Raw genomic sequence first — 22110 nt, forward strand, 5'->3', positions numbered from 1 at the left:
AATTATTCCCAATCACTCACAAAGCCGTTACCCCAGCAAGCAAGAGTTTTTAGCTAACATAAAAGACTTTATTCCTCAATGAGAATGTTTCATTCTATAGTCAGCTTCAGTTATATTAAAGATTAGAATTTTTTCTCACCATCAGGACATGAATTAGTTGACCAGTGTAAGAATTCCAAACTTTCAGAGTCATGTTATTAACTGCAGTTATAACTGTATTGTCATGTCGATCCCAAGCTACCATAGTAACCTTCATTTTTGTGATTTTATCTTCTATTCCTTGAAGGTTTTGGCTGAAAGTGAGGAAGTATTTTACACTGACTATTAAATACTGACACAACAAAAACCAAACATATAATCTATAATTTGTATTTATATTCACTAACATAATAACTATCACTTAACAATAACTGAGAAGTTTGAATCAACATGGAATGATGGTAAAAATCCCTGCACTGAGTCAGGAAATCAAGGATTTCCAGAATTCTAGCACTTCTAAGCCATTACTAAGATGATCTTGCATAAATATTACTGCTATAACTCTATCTAGATCCAGGAATTCTGTGCCATGCTGCTCACTCTCCACCTTTTACTGTTGCTGTCATCCCCTGCTGACTGTTCTGCTTTCCCATCCATCTGAGATGACTACACACAAATACAAGTGGAGAAAAATATTAAAACCAAAATAACAGCTACAACACACAGTATAATTTATCTTGGCTTGAAGAAACCATTGGACATAAAATATTGTCCCTCTGATAAACGAAACATCATATGTTCTGGTTTCTGAAAAAAGTATTTAAAGTTAAAACTATTCTTACAGTACTTTTATCATCCCCTTAAAAAAAATTAATGCAGCAATGTCCTGAAATACGCCAATGAATCATTTCATAAAAATCAACACTGCTCATCTCCAACTGTACTTCTAGTTATTGCAGAAAAGTAGTAATTTTAACATGATACATAATTTTATAGGCTGAGAGTCACCAACCTGCACTATAACATACTTTAAATAATCAATATCTACATAATATTTCAAATTTGACCTCTTACCCTGCTGGACGAGTAGCCATATCCAACAAAATGCTCTTCCATTCTCTTCGTTTAAATTGCCAAATACGTGCCGTCCCATCACGACTGCCACTTACAAACCTGTATTAAAAGGAATCCGATCCCCCAAAGAAAAATCATACATGCTTTACCAAAATGCACTTCTCCTAGAGATCTCGTTTAAAAAGACAGCATTCATCTTTATTTATGCAGCATTCTAATAACTTCTGAAACTTTATGGGCTTTTTAGAATTTTATATGCAAACATTCCAATTTTCATGGCTAGGTCACAAAATAACATTTTCAAAAGTGATTCAAGGTCACCATGTACTACCCTAGAAATAAAATCGACATTTTCCAAGAAAAAAACAATGATTTTCTTCTCAATATTAAAGAATTTGACTTATTCTACTCAAGGTATTAGAAGTAGCTTTATTTTCTTTTATAATAAGAACATGGGAAAATCTATACAATATCATCAACAAACAGGTCTGCCTCAAATATTATACTGTGATACATTTTCAATCTATACCAAAAGCTTTTCTACATTTTGAAACATATCTGGAATATATAGGGTGATTTAAAAACCAGTTATTACTAAAAGTGTCCAAGTATACTAACATTATTACAAATAAGATAAAGACGTGCCTATGCATGTGAAGGCTGTATTCACTTTTAAGTATAACTGGTCAAGATCTTTATTTTAGGTAGGTGATTATTTCCTATACAACTTCAAATAAAATCTGACAACTAAAATTGTCTTTATTTCATAATTTTAAAATTAGAATTAAATTAGACAAATATTTTACCTGTTACTAGTGTTGGAAAACTGGATACTGTCAACTTTGTCCTATATATAAACAAATAAACAAAAAAGTGGGTGCTGAATATAAACTCTTGGACTCACATAAATTATACTAATCTAATTCTTTTCACCAATACTTACAGTATGAAACTCCAATTCTGATATTTTCTCTGGCTGACCTGATCCAAAAAAATAAACCCGAATAATATGATCTGTGCTTCCCGTCGCCAGAAACATTCCACCTATGAAGAATAGCAGCAATTATTAAGAAGTAAAACATAACTTCAAAATCTCTGAAAATCAGATAATAAAATGTAAGCAAAATTACAATATATACTGAATTAATATTTTACTCCAAAACCATTCACATTTATCCTAAATATATAACACATCTAACTGGAATTTAAGAAACAAGTTTATGAATATATCTTTGACTAGAATGAATTTGTCAATATTTATAGAAGTAAAGCTTTGCTCAAAAAATAATTTCACTACGTGGATATATAACCATACCATGTTAAAATTATCAGTCATCTTCACTAGAAAATATTTCTCTCGCAATTCTGCTGAAATTTTTCCGTTGTCTCATTTCCCATGTGTCAAAATCTTATCAAACTTTTAAGGCCCAACTCCCTCAGTAACTTTTCTTTACAAACTTTGCAATCAAATGAGGCTGCTCTCTCAGAACTCCCCTAAGACTCTGTTTTGTAGCATATTCATTCTACCTTGCATTACAGTTATTTGTTTATGCAGTGTACTCAAGAGTAACACTCTTCCACAGTATTGAAAACAATACCTGTATATAATAAAATATTTAAGTACTTTTGCTAAATGATCTACCTACTAACCCCTTAAAAAAATCAAATTGTCCTTGAAAAAGGAGTAAACATTCAGAGTATTCTGGATGCATGTATGATGCCTATATTTGTATGATTACTACAAGGAACACTGAATCCATGGTAGTGGCACTGAACATCTAGAAGTTAGAAAATGAACATGTTTGGATATTAGTATGGCAAAAACAGACTCACTTCATTAGTTTGCTATCCCTTATCTCAGGTAATACTCCTATCCACAATTATAAAATGAGCAGAAAAAGTAAAACTGAAAATAAAGGTAGGAGGAACAGGTATTAGACACTATTTGGATCTACTCATGTTTCATTTAATTTTCTTATCAATTTACTACAAATAGCAAGATTTTTTTATAACTTGTTTAAAAACACCCTCACATCCATTCAAAATGCTGCTGCATAAACACAAATCTGAATTGGAATCTTAGCACTGCTATACAATCACTTTTTAAAGTGCAAATAAGAACAATATGTAGCGAATTAACTGATAAAGATGTACAAATATGAATCAAATTTATTTGACTTAACTATAGAATACCTTCAAAATCCATGAAAACATAAACCAGATTTAAAATACCGTTCTTACAATGAAACAACTATTTAAACATTCATTCTTTAACAGGGTCAATTTTGAAACTATTTATTCTCTCCTACTAAAACATTATAGTCTTCTTAAAGAAAAACAGTCATGTGATTATATAAACTAAACTCTTGCATAAATGAAATATTTCTAAGTCAGTTTATAATAATTCTCGGTTACTTATTAGTTCTGGCATATGTATAAGAACATGATTTATAATACAACGGTAAATATTTTCCTAAATATTACGCACTCCACTATAAGGTTTCTAAATGAACAACTTTAAGTCGAAAATTAGAATGGGGGAAACTTACCAGCACTAAAAGAAGAACAGATCATTTGAACTCCAGGCCGAGGGCGCTCTGTAAATTTTGCAGGTCTTGGGCTGTAATACAAAAAATAAACAATTAAAAATATCCTAAAGGAGCCAGTAGCACCAGAAATACTCTGTTTCAAAAAATAATCCCAGAAGGACAAAATTAAGAAGCAACAGATGGCTCCCTTCCTAAAAACAACTTAGAAATCATTACATGTCATAAATCAGAAGATCTTGTAGAAATTCTAGATATAGGTTTTGTAGGAGCTCCTGATTACACAACAATACGCACATGGAACAATCCCAAATTCACTGTCACACCAGACATGCAGTTACTAGTTACACTTACTTCTAATCAAATTTAACATGTTCTCAGTTTTTCATACAGAATAGCAACATACAAACATATAAGGAACTAAGCTATTCGCAAACATGAATACATTAGCATAATAGGTGCTGTCTGTGCCTTATGTATACCATAATAACTGAACTTTTTCAGTATTTTACATTGTTAATTAAGCTTCTCCCTTCTTTGACCTACTAATGTGATAAAACATGTCTTTTAAGACCCCAAAAAGTAGGAATATTACATTTATCCTAGTGAAAATCTGAAGATAATCTGACTCTTACATCAACTATAATGAATGCTCATTCAAAATAGCAGTCTACAGAAAACAGGTTACACTCAGCTGTATTTACATTAATTGCATAACTGTATTACAGATTACATGTTTTATATCAATACTACTGATATTAAATGTTTAATGTTACAGTCAACCAATTAGAGAAAATGAAGATTTTTATCATGACACCAGCTCTAATACATTTAACAATGTGTATGTAATGTTCCAATATACTGATTATATTTGAAGCCCTACTTACTGTACATTTTGGTATAGTTCTTCTGCACTATTTGATGAAATGCAAAAATAATTAGAGCTTAAGCCTATGTAACTTTCACAATATATAACGAATTCAGAGCAGTTTTAGTTTTGTGATCATTTACTGGAAAAAAAGTATATACATAAAATATTTCTGAGCTATAGGTTGGTGCAAAAATAAGTGCGGTTTTTGCCATTTTTTAAAAAAGCTTTTTACCATTAAAATAATGGCAAAACTGCAATTATTTTTGCACCAACCTAATATATATTCTGAGCAATGAGAATTATCTTTTTTACTGATACGGAATGCAACAAAATGTTACAAATTTAAAAAATAAGTTTGTAAATAGTTTTACATTAGTATTTACAGCAAATTCTATTAATATTCACAGGCTCTAATGTAACAGATAAGCAGAACAAATCTCATTTAGAGAGACAGATATTAGAACATTCTTAAAACCTAAACATTTATTCAGAGCAAAATTAACTGTAATTTAAGTAAATTAATCTGAATTCTGAAGGCAACTAAATGTACTGCTTTCATTACTACCTTATGGATTACAGCTCTAGATTTTTTTTAATTTTTGGTACATCTGCTCACATAAGTTCCAAGCAACCATTTACCTGAAACGCATTATAAAAATATGCAAATAGTCCTATAAACTACCATTTTTTAAAAGATTTTTATTTTAGAAAGGAAATCAGTATATCGAAGAGATATCTGCACTCCCATGTTCACTGCAACACTGTTCACAATAGCGAAGATTTGTGGGTTTTTTGGTTTTTGAGACAGAGTCTCGTTCTGTGGCCCAGGCTAGAGTGCAATGGCGCAATCTCAGCTCACTGCAACCTCTGCCTCCCAGGTTCAAGTGATTCTCCTGCCTTAAAATTTTATAAGTTAAATTATAGCCAAATGACAAAAGCAATGAAATTATATTTCAAAATATTAAATTAGTGTGACAATGTAAGTAATATGTGTTTACTTGTTTAGGTTTAAAGCAAATCAGTAAGGTTAGTTTAATGGAAAATACACACACATAGATGCTGTGGAACCTGATTGACCACCATTTGAGTCTTTGTCATTGTTAATGTTACTTATTTTTAGACACTTCTCTTTACACACTGGTGAATTATTTTGATCAACCAATAAATTTAATAAAGCACTACAAGTTACTTTGTTTTTTATTGGAGACAGAGTCTCACTCTGTCACCCAGGGTGAAATGCAGTGACACTATCTCAGCTCACTGCAACCTCTGCCTCCCAGGTTCAAGTGATTCTCATGCCTCAGCCTCCCAAGTAGCTGGGATTACAGGTGCGCACCACCATGCCCAGCTAATTCTTATATTTTTAGTAGAGACAGGAGTTTTACCATGTTGGCCAGGCTGGTCTCAAACTCCTGACCTCAGGTCATCTGCCCGCCTTGGCCTCCCAAAGTGCTGGGATTACAGGCGTGAGCCAACGTGCCCCGCCACAATAGTGAAGATTTGGAAGGAACCACAGTGTCCAACAACAGATGAATGGATAAAGAAAATGTGGTACTTATACACAATGGAGTACTATTCAGCCATAAAAAAAGAATGAAATCCTGTCATTTGTAACAACACAGATGGAACTGGAGGATATTACACTAAGTGAAATAAGGCAGGCACAGAAAGACAAACATCACATGTTCTCACTTATTTTGGGGATCTAAAAATCAAAACAGTTGAATTCATGAGATAGTAGAGGATGGCTATAATAGGCTGGGAAAGGTAGTGGGAGGAAGAGGAGGGAGGTGGGGATGGTTAATGAGCACAAAACTAATAGAAAGAATGAATACGGCCTAGTATTTGATAGCACAACAGGGTAACTATAATCAATAGTAGTTATACATTTTTAAATAACTAAAGGAGTAATTTGTTTAAATAACTAAAGGAATAATTTGTAATACAAAGGATAAATGCTTGAAGGGATGGAGACCCCCTTTAACACAATGTGATTATTATGCACTGCATGTCTGTATCAAAAGATCTCATGTACCCCATAAATATATACACCTACTATATACCCACAAAAACTAAAATTAAAAAATAAAAAGATTTTATATTTTTAAAGGGAAAAAACAAGTAGGTACCCATAATTTGTTTTTAGATGCATTATTTGAGGAAACATTTTTAAAAAGGGCCTTGGGCCGAGTTCAGTTTCTAGGTCTATCACTTATCAAGCGTGTGACCTTAGGCCAAGTTAACATTTCTGTACCTCAGTCTCCTCATCTGTAAAACAGGGGTAATTAACAGAACCTATTTCAGAGTTGCTGGGAGAATTAAATAAGCGTGATACATGTAAAGTGCTTAGTACAGTGTCCAATATGCTCAATAAATATTAGTATTTTTATTAGGTTCAACAAGTTCTAGCCAATACTTCAATGACTAACTGCCATTTACTTTGGCACAGTGGTTAAAAGGGGTTTCTGACATTATACCTCTAGTAGTATTTAAATCCTGGCTCCAGTACCAACCGCTGACAATGTAACCTGCTGTGCCCCAGGTTTTTCCCTTACCTGCCCCAGAGATAATAACTGTACCTTTCTCAAAGGGTTGTTACAGGGATTGAGATTAACAAATGTGAAATGCTTAGTACTAGCTTGGCAGACTAAGTGCCTAATAATCACAAATAAAAATTTGTAATCATCATATTATACGCATATTTTAGGATTCCTAGTCTCTTTACACCTAAGTCTAAATATATTTGGACAGCTTCCTCCTACCCAGAGACCTCTGGGGCTAGCTTATGGTTCACTTAGCCACTTAGACTACTCATTTAAGAAACAGCATCTTATTGTACTGCTGCTGATTTGAAGCCTGCCACTCATAGCATGGGGAATGGTGATTACTATATATATAGAATATATTACTATGTATTACCTCTTACTATTCTATATAGTAAAAGGCTCCGAAGAACAAAACATTTGGGATATGTAAGCACACAGTGACTTGCCTTATGAGGTCTAATGTCTGTGGAGTTTTCTGACTTTATATATATGTGTGTGTGTGTGTATATATATATGACTATATATATAGTACTAAATAGAGTATATATAGTAATATATAGTAAGATTACTATATATAGAAATATATAGTAATATTTTTATATATATTTTAACATATAGTAATATATATTACTATATATGTTATATGTAAAACAATGTATACTATATATAGACATGTCTATATATAGACATATTACTATATATAGAAATATATAGTAATATATATTACTATGTCTATATATAATATATAGTAATATATATTACTATGTCTATATATAATATATATTGTTTTGCATATACTATATTATGTATGTTATATAATATAAAATATATAATATATAATATACTATAATATATAATATTATATAATATATATCTCAAAGGATGGTTACACTTTCAAAAGGCAAGGATAAAATAAGGGGCAATTTAGGAAAATAGGAACATATAGTATATTATGTATAAACAATATACACTATATATTATAGTATAATAATATATATACTATATATAAATGTATATGACTATATATTACTATATATTTCTATGTGTATAGTACTATATGTATAGTAATCATCATTCCCTATGTTGTGGGTGGCAGGCTTCGAATTAGCAGCGGTACAATGAGTGATCATAAAGGGCTCTTGCATTTTTTATTTTCTTCCATTCTTAAAAAGTCTCCAAAGAACAAAATATGTGTATAGTACTATATGTATAGTAATCATCATTCCCCATGTTATGAGTGGCAGGCTTCAAATTAGCAGCAGTACAATAAATGATCATAAAAGGCAAAAAAAAAAAAAAAAAAAAAAGAAACAGCATCTTTGCTGGTGAGTTGGTAATAGACACATACAAGTGAATTTATAAAGATATTTGAGTTCCCAAAGTTGAATCGATTCATTCAACTAATGCAGATGCTGGGTTTCTAAAGTCATTTCCCCCAGCAGATTATATAAAAGCATTATAGCTAAATACAATTTTTGCCTTTGATTATTAATTAAATCCTATGTGACATAAACACAGCAGAAATCTATATCCTGCCAAATTTTTGGCAGTTTTCAACTATGTGTAAATACATAAAGAAAATAGGTGTTCCAAGGCTTATATCTAAAGAGCAATGGATTGTTCTTGTTTTTATATTTTTAATAAGACAAGATCTTGGCCCTGTCGCTGAGGCTACAGTATAGTGGTGAGATCACAGCTCACTTCAGCCTCTAACTCCTGGGCTCAAGCAAGCCTCTCACCTCAGACCCCTGAGTAGCTGGGACTATAAGTGTGTACCACCATGTCTGGCATTTGTTGTTATTGTTGTTTGTTTGTTTGAATTTCTGTAGAGACAAGATCTTGCTCTGTTACTTAGGCTGGTCTCAAAGTTCTGAACTCAAGTGATCCTCCTTTCTTGACCTCCCAAAGTCCTGGGATTAGATAAGAATGAGCCACCGTGCCCAGCCAGAGTACTCATTCTTATGCCTGAACTCTGAATTTAAAAATTTTAAGGGACAAGAATAGGAGAGAATACAGGAATAGGAAAGAATATTACTTATAAATAACTAGAAAAAACTTTAAAGTCCAAAAATAAAAAAATTACTATAAGTTGTATATAACAACTCTATAGAACATAATGCAAGCTATTAAAATAAATATAAATATCTATGGTAAAATATTAAGAAAACAAAATTATATATATATTCCTAATTATATCTATATAAAAACATTCATGGAGAAAAAATACTGTATTAGGGTAGTGGTTTATATGTGATTCTACATAAACGTTCTGAAAAAAATCATTTATATGGAAAAGCTCACTTCTCAAGCATCCAGAAACATGAAATGTTATTGTACTTAGCAATAAAGTCCTCAAGAAGCACAAATAAGGTGTGAGTTTAATTCTGTAAAACATTTTCTGTTCCTATCCCAATTTGAACCTTGCTAATCACTTTTTCTTCTCTAAAACAATAAGACAGGAAAAGAGAAAGGTATCCCAACCAGGTCCATGAGGAGGTTAAAAATATATACAAGAAAACAACAATTAACAAGTAACTATTGCTACTGTCCATATACATTAGTAAATATTTCAACTTTTATCTAACTATCTATAGAAAGACTTTAAATACGAGGGATGCAACTGAAGTGAAGTCAACTTGCTTTGTCCAAAGAACCATGTTTTAAATCACAATCTTTTTTCAAATGAAGTAGTTTTGTTACTCGAGCTACCATGGCCCCCAAGCTGCCATAAGAACCACTCTAAAAGAATGTTCATACACATGAAGTTAAAGAAGCATGTGTTGCATTACAAACAATTATCTAAACACTACTTTTTTTAAAATAACAAAGGCATACATATATTATTTTATTAAATAACTCAACTTGGGTTGCTAATTTATACATAGAAGTCAGAGATAATTACTGATATATACCTTCTAATCTGAATGACTTTCCACCCCGAGTGGCAGAAATGGCCATTTCAACACTGTGAAATCAACTGAATAATCAACTGAATACACTACTTTCTTGTTCAAAGACTATCCATGGAGCAAATACACCATCTCCTCTCCCCACTACAACCATTTAAAATATATGGTATAGAGGCTGGGCACGGTGGCTCATGCCTGTAATCCCAACACTTTGGGAGGCCGAGGTGGGCGGATCACGGGGTCAGGAGATGGAGACCATCCTGGCTAACACGGTGAAACCCCGTCTCTACTAAAAATACAAAAAAACTTATATGGGAGTGGTGGCGGGCGCCTGTAGTCCCAGCTACTCGGGAGGCTGAGGCAGGACAATGGCGTGAACCCGGGAGGCAGAGCTTGCAGTGAGCTGAGATCGCGACACTGCACTCCAGCCTGGGTGACAAGAGTGAGACTCCGTCTCAAAAATAAATAAATAAATAAATAAAAGATACGGTATAGAAAGCATCAAAGGGCAGAGAAGTGCTCTAGTCCTGGCCTTGCCAATTTTTAAACATAGTTTTAACTATGGGAAAGTCATTTAACCATTTCAGCGCCCTTACTCAAAAGATAATACTATCCAGCCAACTTGTTTTGATAAACCAAAGTATTAATATGGGCGACTGCACAAATGCAAAATGTTATTATGGGGAGGGAGGGGCATACATCTATCTACCTTGATGCAGTTTAGTGAAACTTCAATGATTCTGTCTCCCTACGTTTTCCTAGATCTAAAATAAAATCTAAAGTTTATAGATTCAGTAGCATCAATAATTAAAATTATTCTAAAGAACAGCATTAGAAATTCTTAAGATTAAGTTCTCAGCATCAAAAGCAGCTATTAAAACTATGCAGCACATAGAAAGGAGTGGTAATAAAACAGGTAAATGCTGAAGGAAAGAGCTAGGATTAGGATAAAGAGAAAAATAATGTGAACATGAGAAACTTTCTTTGAAACATAAAAAAAGGGGGAGGAATAAAAATAAAACAGGTTAGTAAAGAGCCAAAAGAGGATTTCTATTATTTACTCAAGGAGAAAAAGTAAATGTATTCCTATTTGTTGACTACTTTATACTTTTGCAATTTCACTCATTAAATTAAACACATTTAATCTATGAAATAAAATAGAAACTGACTTTATTTTAAGGGTTCCAGCATCCCAGAGCCAAAAACAAATAGTGCCATCTGCCCCAGTAGAAGATAGATATCTCTTTGAGCCACTGCACAATGGTGAGAACTGAAAAGACAATCACAGAAAAAAAATCTTTACAAGAGTGACACAATCAAAATAAAATCTACTTTTTGCCATACAAATAGCAACTAACAATAACAGTTAGAAAATGGCAAGAATTTACCAAGGTTATGTTATTTAAAGTCCATATATTTATAAAGAAAGAAGACATACTCCTGTCTTCATTTTAGTTGGCCTTATATACTAGATTATAAAAGTGATTATAAAAGTAACTTCTTAAAATTTAATAAACAAAAGTGACTTCATTAAATTTACTTTACATTATAACAACAACAACAAAAAATGTATAGGGATTAAGACAATTACCTGTAGTGATGTAATAGACGCACTATGGCCCTGAAGAACAGCCAAAGGTGCACAGGTTCGAAGACACCAGACTCGGATCATTTTATCACAACTTCCAGCTGCTATCATGGTATTCTCATAGTTTACAGCCATGTCTGATATTTCAGCAGCATGTCCTCTTAAGGTAGCTAATAACCTCCCATCATCTGTTGCCCATATTTTCACAAGACAGTCATCAGAACCCTTAAAGTAAGAATGGATATTAATAGAATTAACCCCATGAATTTTAATTAAAAATCTTAACACTGATAAATCTGTTATGTCCACTTCTGAACAAGTATATTTTTAAATACCAAAAAGTGTTAAATACTTGTGTTAGCTTACACAAAGCTCTTTATTAAATTAAATCACTTAGAAAGAGCACTTGTGTACTCACCGGCAAATAAGAGAAGTGGGATACGATAATTAATATTTACCTTTGGTTCCCTATCTACTATCAAAGTACCCTCAATGTGGATTTCTGTAACAGAATTTGAACTTCTGAAGAAAAAAAAAAAAATCATAGTTGCAAAACAAATGCAAGCTACAATGGTGACTAATATTATCTATTTTGTTTTGAAATACAAAACCAAAAGTAAACTTGTTTGGGGCTTTTTCTCTCAGGAAGCTGTGAGTTTCCTATCACTGATCTTCAGCTAAAAACATGACATTATCTAAAGCCAGTTATCAGAAAAAAATTAATCTCATCTGTATGAAGTCAATAAAAATACATAATTGCTTGTTTACTCTGCCATAGTAGTTAAGTCCAGAAAGAAATTGTAAAGGATATGGAGTTTCCTACGAATACCTATATTTACAAATGAATATTCCCATTTTATATAGCCAAAATAGAGAACATTCAGACTTTATTTTTACTTTTTATTATAATAATTTTAAATATATAAGAAAGTAGAAAGAATAGTGTCGTTAATCCCCATACATCTACTTCCCAGATTCAAAACTTAATATTTTTGCCACATTTTCTAGTCTTTAACACAAGGTTAAAAGAGAACACACACACTTTTGCAAAATTACTGAATATTTTACAGGACACAGTTTTACTAAGGGTTCATGTTAGAATGCTTAACAACCTTCCAATCTAATTCTTAAAGAAACACCTTCATATCTGACATTAGAAAGAACTCAGAGGACCTACAGAGGCATATTAATTCAGACAACTTTCTGCATCACAGTGACAATAAATATAACATATAAATCATCATACTGACAATAAATATAACATATAAATGTTTCCAAACAGAATATGTTAAATGCTGTATCTTAAATCAGACTCTGCCAATGATACCTAAAACACCCCCCAATTAACTATAAAGCCAGTTCCTCTGATTAAGCTTTGGAGTAAAATAAATGGGTTACTAACCACTATAAAGACCAGTAAAACTTAACTTTGGTGGTCAACTATCCATATTGTTGTCTAGTATTCTTATCACATACCCTTAACCTCACCTCAGGCTCTTCATTTATAAAATACGGAGTTAAAATGGATGGCCTTTAAAGTTCCCTAAACCTTTAAAATTAAGTGATTCACGCATTCATTTATCCCTTTGTCTTGTGACTATGTAACAACCACTAAAGATATAAGAATGAGATATAAAGACACAGTATTCTTGTCCTTGTGAAGCAAGACAGAAGAATGTAAATATGATAACGTCCTATATATTATATAGGACATATAAACACTTATATGTCCTAAGTGTTTAACCACTGTTAATCAGCAGAGATTCAAACAAGGAAACAGTCCATTTTTTCTGAGAGATGCAGAGGTACAGTGTGGAAAGGAACCCAGAAGCGGTGATGCTTGAATAGAGTTTCATGCAAGAAGAGGCAATGTAATGTAGCTTAGAGGACAGCCTCCAGGGTCAAATGTATGACTTTGGACATGTTACATATACTTCTTGTGCCTCAGATTTCTCACCTATGCCTACCTCATAGGATTGTCACAAAACTAAATGAGGGTGAACAGATAAGACAGTGTCTGACACATGGTTACAGCTTTATCTTCTAACACTGCTTTTGCTGGTGACAGTATTCATATTCTTATTTTAATAATATTATTATTATTTTAAAAAGAGCATTCCATAATGTGACTATAAAGTATGGTCAAAAGCATGAAAATGTGAAGCAGTGTGAGTAGTTCATAGAACTGCAAGCAGCCTGCAAGGTAATTTAGGTGAAGGCATAAGGATGAAAAAGTAAAAAAAATTTGTGAAAGGCCTTTTACGGTTTACTAAGGAAAGTGGTGTGTAATGAGGGTCACTGAAGATATCAAACAGGTGAGTATCAGGATCATACTTGTGTTTTCTAAAGATCATCCTGGCATCAGTGTGAATTAGGCTAGACAGAAAGTAGGAGACCAGCTGAAAGTTGTTAAAATAGTACGGTCAGGAGAGAATAAGTGGTAACACAAATTATTATAGCAAAAAAGAATAATCAAAGACATGGTTATAACAGCTGTTTGGGGAATAAAAGGGATAAGGAGCACATCACTGATTATCTGTTGGAAGTGAAGAAAGAGCTGTAGCAGACTATGACTCCCAGAAAGCTGGTCTATACCAGCTTGGCACATCGGAAACACATTAGGGATTTGCTGAGTAAAAAAAATGCTTTAGGGCATTCATTCAAATTAAGTTCTCTAAATTTCACAAATTGAATCAACGTATTCACTACATTTGGTTATCTTCCCAAAACTGAAGCAATATTTGGTTCTCACCTGCATTCAGTACACAAAGAATTTTAAGTACACTACAGTAGGTAGGCCATATAACAAAAGTAAAATCATGACATCATGTTACGCTTCACAATACCGATACAATTCATATCATTCTCATGAATCTTTGAATAAGAGTGTGTTTTACATTCCACTATAAAGGTGCGTCACGTATTTTTCATGTTAACAAATAAAAACACCACTCTTTTGACCAAAATGTCAGTTTTAATGAAAGGAGCAATGGTAATCTGTGACCTAAAATTAACCTCCAGTGACTTTCACCAATTAAAATGTAACAGGAAGTCCTACTATATTCCTACTGGGTTTATCATTTAGTTATCTTACCAATTTAGTATTGCTTGATTAAATTTGCTCTTTTTAGACAAGTGCTGAAAACAAAAATTCATATTCTTCCCTCTGAGTGCATATTATCTCAATTAACCTTTCTTTTCTTCCATCAAATTGCCAGAGAGAGAAATTTTTGACCATCCTTTCACAAAAATCTCTCCATTATCCTCTTCCATGACCCACAGAAGTTTGCTGCCCCTACCCCTAATTCCACCCCTCAGGACTCCCGGAAGATTTTCCAACAGAATTGTAAGCATTCTTAAGCAATTTCTATCTCATATAGCATAACTTGTGATAATTAATTTACCTTTATGGAAATTTGAAACAAAAGATAATCTGAGCATAAATTCAACAAAACTCTTTTAAGATGACTATACAATATACAAGTACTCAAATATAATTGGTTAGAAGAACTGCAGAGGAAAAATTAAGTGTACTGGGAAAAAATGTTTAAAGCACTATAAATGTGTTTTATTATTTATACATTGCCTCATTTACTTTGAGACAGTCTTGCTCTGTTACCCTGGCTGGAGTACAGTGGCATGATCATGGCTCACTGTAACCTCCACCTCCCAGGTTCAAGTGGTTCTCATGCCTCAGCCTCCTGAGTAGCTGGGATTACAGATGTGCACCACTACACCCACCTAATTTCTGTATCTTTACTAGAGATGGGGTTTCGCCCTGGTGACCAGGCTGGTCTCGAACTCCCGGCCTCAAGTAATCCACCCACCTTGGCCTCCCAAAGTACTGGGATTACAGGCTATAAATGTGTTTTAAATAAATGAGGAAGAATGAATTAAAAATCGATAAATATCATTATGTTAAAAAAGACCAAAATGTCTAACATAATTTGAACAGATACACTCTCTTTTCCATAAGCCTACCTCTAGTTCTGCGAATGTTACTAAGATCAATAAGCCAAAGAGTAAGCTATTATAGTCTTTTGGCCAAAGAAAAATAAAATGTTAAAACCAAGTTATGGATATTAAAAACAATGTTATGTAAATTGTGAAAAGGGGCAATGACATAAGATACACCTCTTCTAAGGTATATGAAAGAAAAAGAACTAGGGAGAGATCATGTAACCTCAGCAAAAACAAAACAAAACAAAATCTGAGGATTAAAAGTGAGAGGGAGAGGAGAACAACAACCGAATGAACTAAAACAGTGAAGAAAGTTTGGAAATGCAGTGGAATAAAAGCAGTAAGAAAGGTGGAAAAATTCTGCAAGCAACAATTAAAGACCTGCTAAATTTAAATAGCATGATGTTAGAAATACCTCAACTGACATAGTTTTTTCAGCAAAGCTCCAATACCCAGGGGAAAACTAAGTAGTCATTTCTTTTCAGTAACATCTCAATGTTGCTGGGGATTGCTGCTCGGGCTAGGAATCGGCAAAGTAAGAAAACTTGAAAGTACAAAGTATAAGTGAAAATAAGTGATTAAGCTGGAAATGTTTTACCTAAGAATGATAATTGAGTTTTAAATGCCTGTTAAGAGTTTGTATTTAACCTGCTGAGGTAGTCACTAGACAATTTGTAAGCAGACAAGACATGGTCACATAGTATTTTAGCCAGATCCTGCTAGTGTCTATGTGAGTAATAGATCTGAAGCTACAAGAAGAGGTTTAGTTTAGAGATAGAGATCAGTTTATACCATAGTAGTCAAAACAATGATAGCAGATGAGATTCCCAAGAGAGACCACTTAGTGTAGATTTTTATCTGGAAAACTATGAACAGGTTTTAAGAAATCCATGGGGTGGTACAAAATTTGAAATTCTTTTTTATAATTCATTTTAAAATCAAATTATTATGCTACTGTTTAATCACAAAGATAAGAGAGTAGTAAATCACTTGTTTCATTTTTCTTTCTTGTTTTTTTTTTTTTTTTTTTTGAGACGAAGTCTTCCTCTGTCGCCCAGGCTGGAGTACTGTAGTGCGATCTCGGCTCACTGCAACCTCCACAACCCAGGTTCAAGAGATTATCCTGCCTCAGCCTCCCAAATAGCTGGAATTACAGGCATCCGCCACCACACCCAGCTTATTTTTATATTTTTAGTAGAGGCAGGGTTTCGCCATGTTGGTCAGGCTGGTTTCAAACTCCTGACCTCAAGTCATCCGTCTGCCTCAGCCTCCCAAAGTGCTGGGATTATAGGCATGAGCCACCACACCAAACCTCATTTTTCAATAATGTAAAATGGTCATAATTACTGCGAAAGAGTGCTCATTAATATTACCATTTGTTTACATCAAATTTAGCATAAGCTGGAAAAATCTCAAGAAAATCTGTATAGCCTTTAGCTTATTTAAATCCCAAAACAAAATGAGACACCAAATTTACAGGGTTTTTTTTAAGTCAAGACAATATTGTCATCAAAGGATGAAGCCAAGGAAGCTAAAAGAGTACATCTCTATACTTGAAAACACAACAGCATAGATATTATTTATGAGAAAGTGTGTTGAGAAAGGGTGAGAATTAAACAAAATTTACATTTTTCCAATCCTAACAATTTGGCTTCAAGTACTCTAAAATTAGCTTAGTCTACTGCCACACCTGAAAAAACCACACATATTATGACAAAGAAATGTGTCTTAAAAACAGTCAACACACTTCTGCACTTTAGGATGAAGAAAGAAAACAGTGTCAGACATTTACTTTGTAACCACTGTTATTTCTTCTAGTACTTTTACAGTATGGAGGTAATGGTACCAATTACTTTTCCTTTCAGCATGCAGCTGGATTTCTTACTATAAGCAATTAGTATTTTTTTCTGTATATCCAAAAAAAGTTCTGATTTTGTAAATCCCTTTAAAAACTTCAACATTCTTCAAAATAAAAAGTTTCAGAGGCAAGACTCAAATAAAAACAAATATAGTCATACTTCCTAGATATCGCAGGCTCAGTTCCAGATCACCACAATTAAGCAAGTATTCCAACAAAGCAAATCACACAAATTTTTTGGTTTCCAAGTGCATGTAAGAGTTACGTTTACATTATGCTGCAGTGTATTAAGTGTACAATACCATTATGTGTTAAAAAAAATGGGCATACATTAACTTAAAAATACTTTATTGCTAAAAAATGCTAATTATCTGAAACTTCAGCAAGTAGTAATATTTTTGCTGGTGGAGGGCTTTGCCTTGATGTTGACAGCTGTTGGCTGATTAGGGTGGAGTTGCTGAAGGCTGGGGTAGCTGTGACAACTTCTTAAAATAAGACAACAATGAAGTCTGATGCATCCACTGGACTCTTCCTTTCACAAGAGATTTCTCTGCAGCATTTTACCCACAGTAGAATTTATTTCAAAATTGGAGTCAGCCCTCTCAAGTCAAGCCACTGCTTTACCAACTGAGTTCATGTAATAGTCCACATCCTTTGTTTTCATTTCAACAATGTTCACAGCATCTTGACCAAGAGTAAATTCCATCTCAAGAAACTACTTTCTTTGCTCATCCATAAGAAGCAACTCCTCCCCCATTTAAGTTTAATCATGAGATTGCAGCAATTGAGTCAGACCTTCAGGCTCCACTACTAATTTTAGTTCTCTTGCTATTGCAGTTAACTTCCTCCACTGAAGTCTTGAATCCCTGAAAGTCATCCACAGGGGATGCAATCAACTTCTTCCGAACTCCTGTTAATGTTGACATTCTGACCTCCTCCCAAGAATCATGAATGTTCTTAATGGCATCTAGAATGGCGATAATAATCGATTCTCAATTACAGGTGAAACAGGAGGTTTTCGATGTACTTTGCCCAGATCCATCAAATGAATTACTATCCATGACAGCTATAGCCATATGAAATGTATTTCTTAAATAAGACTTAAAAATCAGAATTACTCCTTGATCCACAGGCTGCAGAATAAATGTATTGTCAGCAAGCATAAAAACAACACTAACCACCTTGTACATTTCCATCAGAGTTCTTGGGTGACCAGGCATCTTGTTAATGAACAGTAATATCTTGAAAGGAATCTTTTTTTTTCTGAGCAGTAGGTATCAACAGTGGGCTTAAAATATTCAGTAAACCATGCTATAAAAAGATATGCCGTCATCCAGACTTTGTTGTTCCCTTTACAGAGCACAAGCAAAGTAGTTTAGCATAATTCTTATGGCCCTAGAATTTGAAAAATGGTAAATGCGCACTGGTTTCAACTTCAAGTCACTAGCTGCATCAGCCCTGAACAAAAGAGTCAGCCTGCTTTTTGAAGCTTTGAAGCCAGGCATTGACTTCTAATTATGAAAGTCCTAGATGATGTATTTTTCCAATACACAGCTGTTTCACCTGTAATTGAGAATCTATTGCTTAGTGTAGCAACTTTCTTCAATGATCTTAGCTAGATCTTTTGGATAATTTGCGGCAACTACTTCATTAGCACTTGCTGCTTCATCTTGCACTTTTATGTTATGGAGATGGCTTTTTTCCTTAAACCTCATAAGCCAACCTCTGCTAGCTCCAACTTTTCTTCTGTAGCTTCCTCATCTCTCAGCCTTCACAGAATTAAGAGTTAGGGTCTTGCTTTGGATTAGCCTTTGGCTTAAAAGAGTATTGTGGCTAGTTTTGATCTCCTATGGACACCACTTAAACTTTCTCTATATCAACAATGAGCTCTTTAACTTTCTCATCATTTGTATGCTCACTGGAGTAGCACGTTTAATTTCCCTCAAGAACTTTTCCTTTACATTCACAACTTGGCTAACTCTTTCAACATGCATTCCTCACTCGCCTTAATCTTTTCTAGCTTTTGAATTAAAGTGAGAGACCTGAGACTCTTCCTCTCACTTGAACACTAAGAGGCCATTGTAGGGTTATTAATTGGATTAATTTCAATAGGCAGGCCCAAAGAGAGAAAAATGGGGAAGTGCCAGTTGGTGGAGCAATCAGAACACATGCGACATTCATTAAGTTCGCCATCTTATAATGGTGTAGTTCATGGCACCCTAAAAAGACTTACAGTAGGAACATCAGAGATTATAGATCACCGTAACAGTTATAATAATAATGAAAAAGCTTGAAATATTGTGAGAAGTATCGAAATGTGAAAGAGAAAATACTTGAGCATATGTTGTTAGAAAAATGATGCTGACAGACTTGCTTTACTCAGGGTTTTCACAAACATACAATTTGTAAAAAATACAGTATTTGCAAAATGCAATAAAGGCACAATGAAACAGGGTATGTCTGTATTAGCATTTTTCATAAAGCAATGTCTAGTAACACATTTGACTTTAAGTTCTCATGAAGAAAAGTTCCACAGGTCTTTGTGACATGGCTTTCTTCTGTTAGGCACTTTGGTATTAAAATTCTCCTCAAAATCCAGAAAAAAATGGCCTACGTACTGCCATGAAAACTTCAAACAACTTCAGACACAGGGCCATGAATCACTTCAATTTGATGCAGAAACCAAACAGCACCTAAAGTCTATGCCCCCAAATTTTAATAATTTAATGAGTTTCCAGAGGTTAAGCTTCAAAAGGCCTAATTGAACTATTTATTTATTTAAAGAAAAGTTAAGTTTCAGAACAACTTGATAGAGCTCTTTCCGGTATGGCTTATTTACAGATACTCTGACTACATAAATGAAATACAGGCCTTTCTATGCAAGGCCAAGAAGTCAATTTAGGCCCAGATGTTGCAAAACTATGAGGCAGAAAATTAGAGAGGACAATTCTGTTCAGTAATAAAGTAATTTACAGGAAGCAGCATAAATGACAAGGAATGGTCAAATTTTCTCTAAGTGAAATCATGCCCCAAAGAGTTAAAGAAATCAATGATTAACACTGAATGACTAACACTCTTTGAGTGTGCAGGATGGCAACTAAGAAACAACTTGTCCAAACACTGAAACTCCCTCTACTTATGAGATAGAAGAACTGGCTGAAATCAGTTGGAACCAAGATGGCCAACTGGAGTCTACACAGAACAAGCTTGCTGACATCATAGCCTGACTATCTACCACATTTCATACTAACTACCCTAGAATTTGCACATGTGACCCATGAGGTATCATAATAACTGTGCATGCCCAAGGACATTCCAGACCTCTCCTTTCCTTCCACCAAACACCTACTAATCTCAGAATTCACCCCTACTGAACCTCTAATAAAAATACTGCCTTGAAACCAGCATGAGGAGACAGATTTGAGCTTGACCCCTGAGTCTTCTTGGGAGTTGACTTTCAATATAAAGCTTTTCTTTTCTCAAAAACCCAGTGTCATAGTATTAGCTTCTAGCACACTGGGCAGCAAGCCCCCTCTGCTCAATAACACAAGCAGAAAACTGTATACATTGAGAAACAGTTTACTTCTGTTCAGATAACCTGAGAAATCTTAAAATTAAAATACTGATCTGTGTACCTAAAAGAGAGGCATCAATTATACAACGATTACTACTTTGACATGAAAATAAAAGAAATTATGTGATTTTTTAACTAAAAATATCTTAAAGAATTTGGCATTCCTTGAAAACCTACTGTTACCTGGCAGAGTCAACAAGGAGAATTTTAATTTCTCTTGAGGCTACTTTACAGCTTTTGAGTCAGAGATCTCATCTCTTATTGCCATTAGAATAAGCAGTAGAAATGAATGCCAAAAATGTTGTCTATATTGTCATATTTACTACAATTTCATTTTCCTATTCAAGCTAAAAAGTAACCTGCTTTTCTAGCAAAACTAAAAATTGCGTACAATTTAAATTTGGTTCAATCTTTTTCTAGGTCATTTATTTTTTTTCTTACCAATCTATCAGACCTGTGTTTCATTTCCCTTACAAATCAACCTAAACCTCAGGGTCAAACATTTCAACACATGTCTGATTTCATTCTTGACCCTTATTCATCTATACCACCAATGACCAACCCGGTGTCAATCTAACCATCACTTGCTCTGATACTGCTACCAGGATGCCAAGAAACATTACGGTAAGGAATATAAGCATACTAATTCCGCAACACTACGAATTCATGAATCTCCTATTTACTGGGTAGGCTAAGCATTATCAGCAATCATTTTTCCTGTCTCTATTCAATACTCTTCTATTACCAAGCTTTATCACTAATTTCTAGAATCCAGTCCCATTTCATAAACAACACTCTTGCCAGATAGAACATTTCTTATTGAAAAGTAGAAACTGTTAATTGTGGACCTAATAACTACCTTTCTAAAGTCCACACTGCTATTGTATACATCCCACCTCCTTAAAAATCATTACATATCAATAATCTCCTCTCGTATCTTCAAATTTGCTATCTTAGTAGTTTCTTCCTCTCAATCCAGTTTTCCTACAATTTATTGTCCTCTAAATGACCATACTCTGCCTCTTTTCCATTATTATCAAACATGCTAAATGCTCACTATTGCTTCTAAACAACCTCCTATGCACTCAAAATAATTTTGAATTTCAAACATACAAATGTTTCAAGAACAGTACAAATGTTTCCCATATCTCCATTACCACCTTTCTTCCCTCCCTGTCTCTCCATATAACATACACACATAACTC

At 33.8% G+C, this 22110-nt stretch overlaps 1 protein-coding gene across 2 annotated transcripts in view; it reads right to left on the reverse strand.

Annotated features, from left to right (window-relative positions):
• PHIP (pleckstrin homology domain interacting protein) overlaps positions 1–22110 on the reverse strand; it is a 137994-nt gene that overhangs the window by 74178 nt on the left and 41706 nt on the right. For both annotated transcript variants that reach the window (XM_054490176.2, XM_054490177.2), the window contains exons 8-14: positions 11517–11738; positions 11095–11195; positions 3603–3673; positions 1997–2097; positions 1860–1900; positions 1054–1152; positions 140–293 (exon numbers count right to left, since the gene is read on the reverse strand). In XM_054490176.2, coding sequence (XP_054346151.1) covers positions 140–293; positions 1054–1152; positions 1860–1900; positions 1997–2097; positions 3603–3673; positions 11095–11195; positions 11517–11738 — 789 coding nt within the window. The remainder of the gene's footprint in view (positions 1–139; positions 294–1053; positions 1153–1859; positions 1901–1996; positions 2098–3602; positions 3674–11094; positions 11196–11516; positions 11739–22110) is intronic.

This window comes from Pongo pygmaeus, chromosome 5 (genome assembly GCF_028885625.2).
Source record: "Pongo pygmaeus isolate AG05252 chromosome 5, NHGRI_mPonPyg2-v2.0_pri, whole genome shotgun sequence".
In the NCBI taxonomy this organism is placed as follows: Eukaryota; Metazoa; Chordata; class Mammalia; order Primates; family Hominidae; genus Pongo; species Pongo pygmaeus.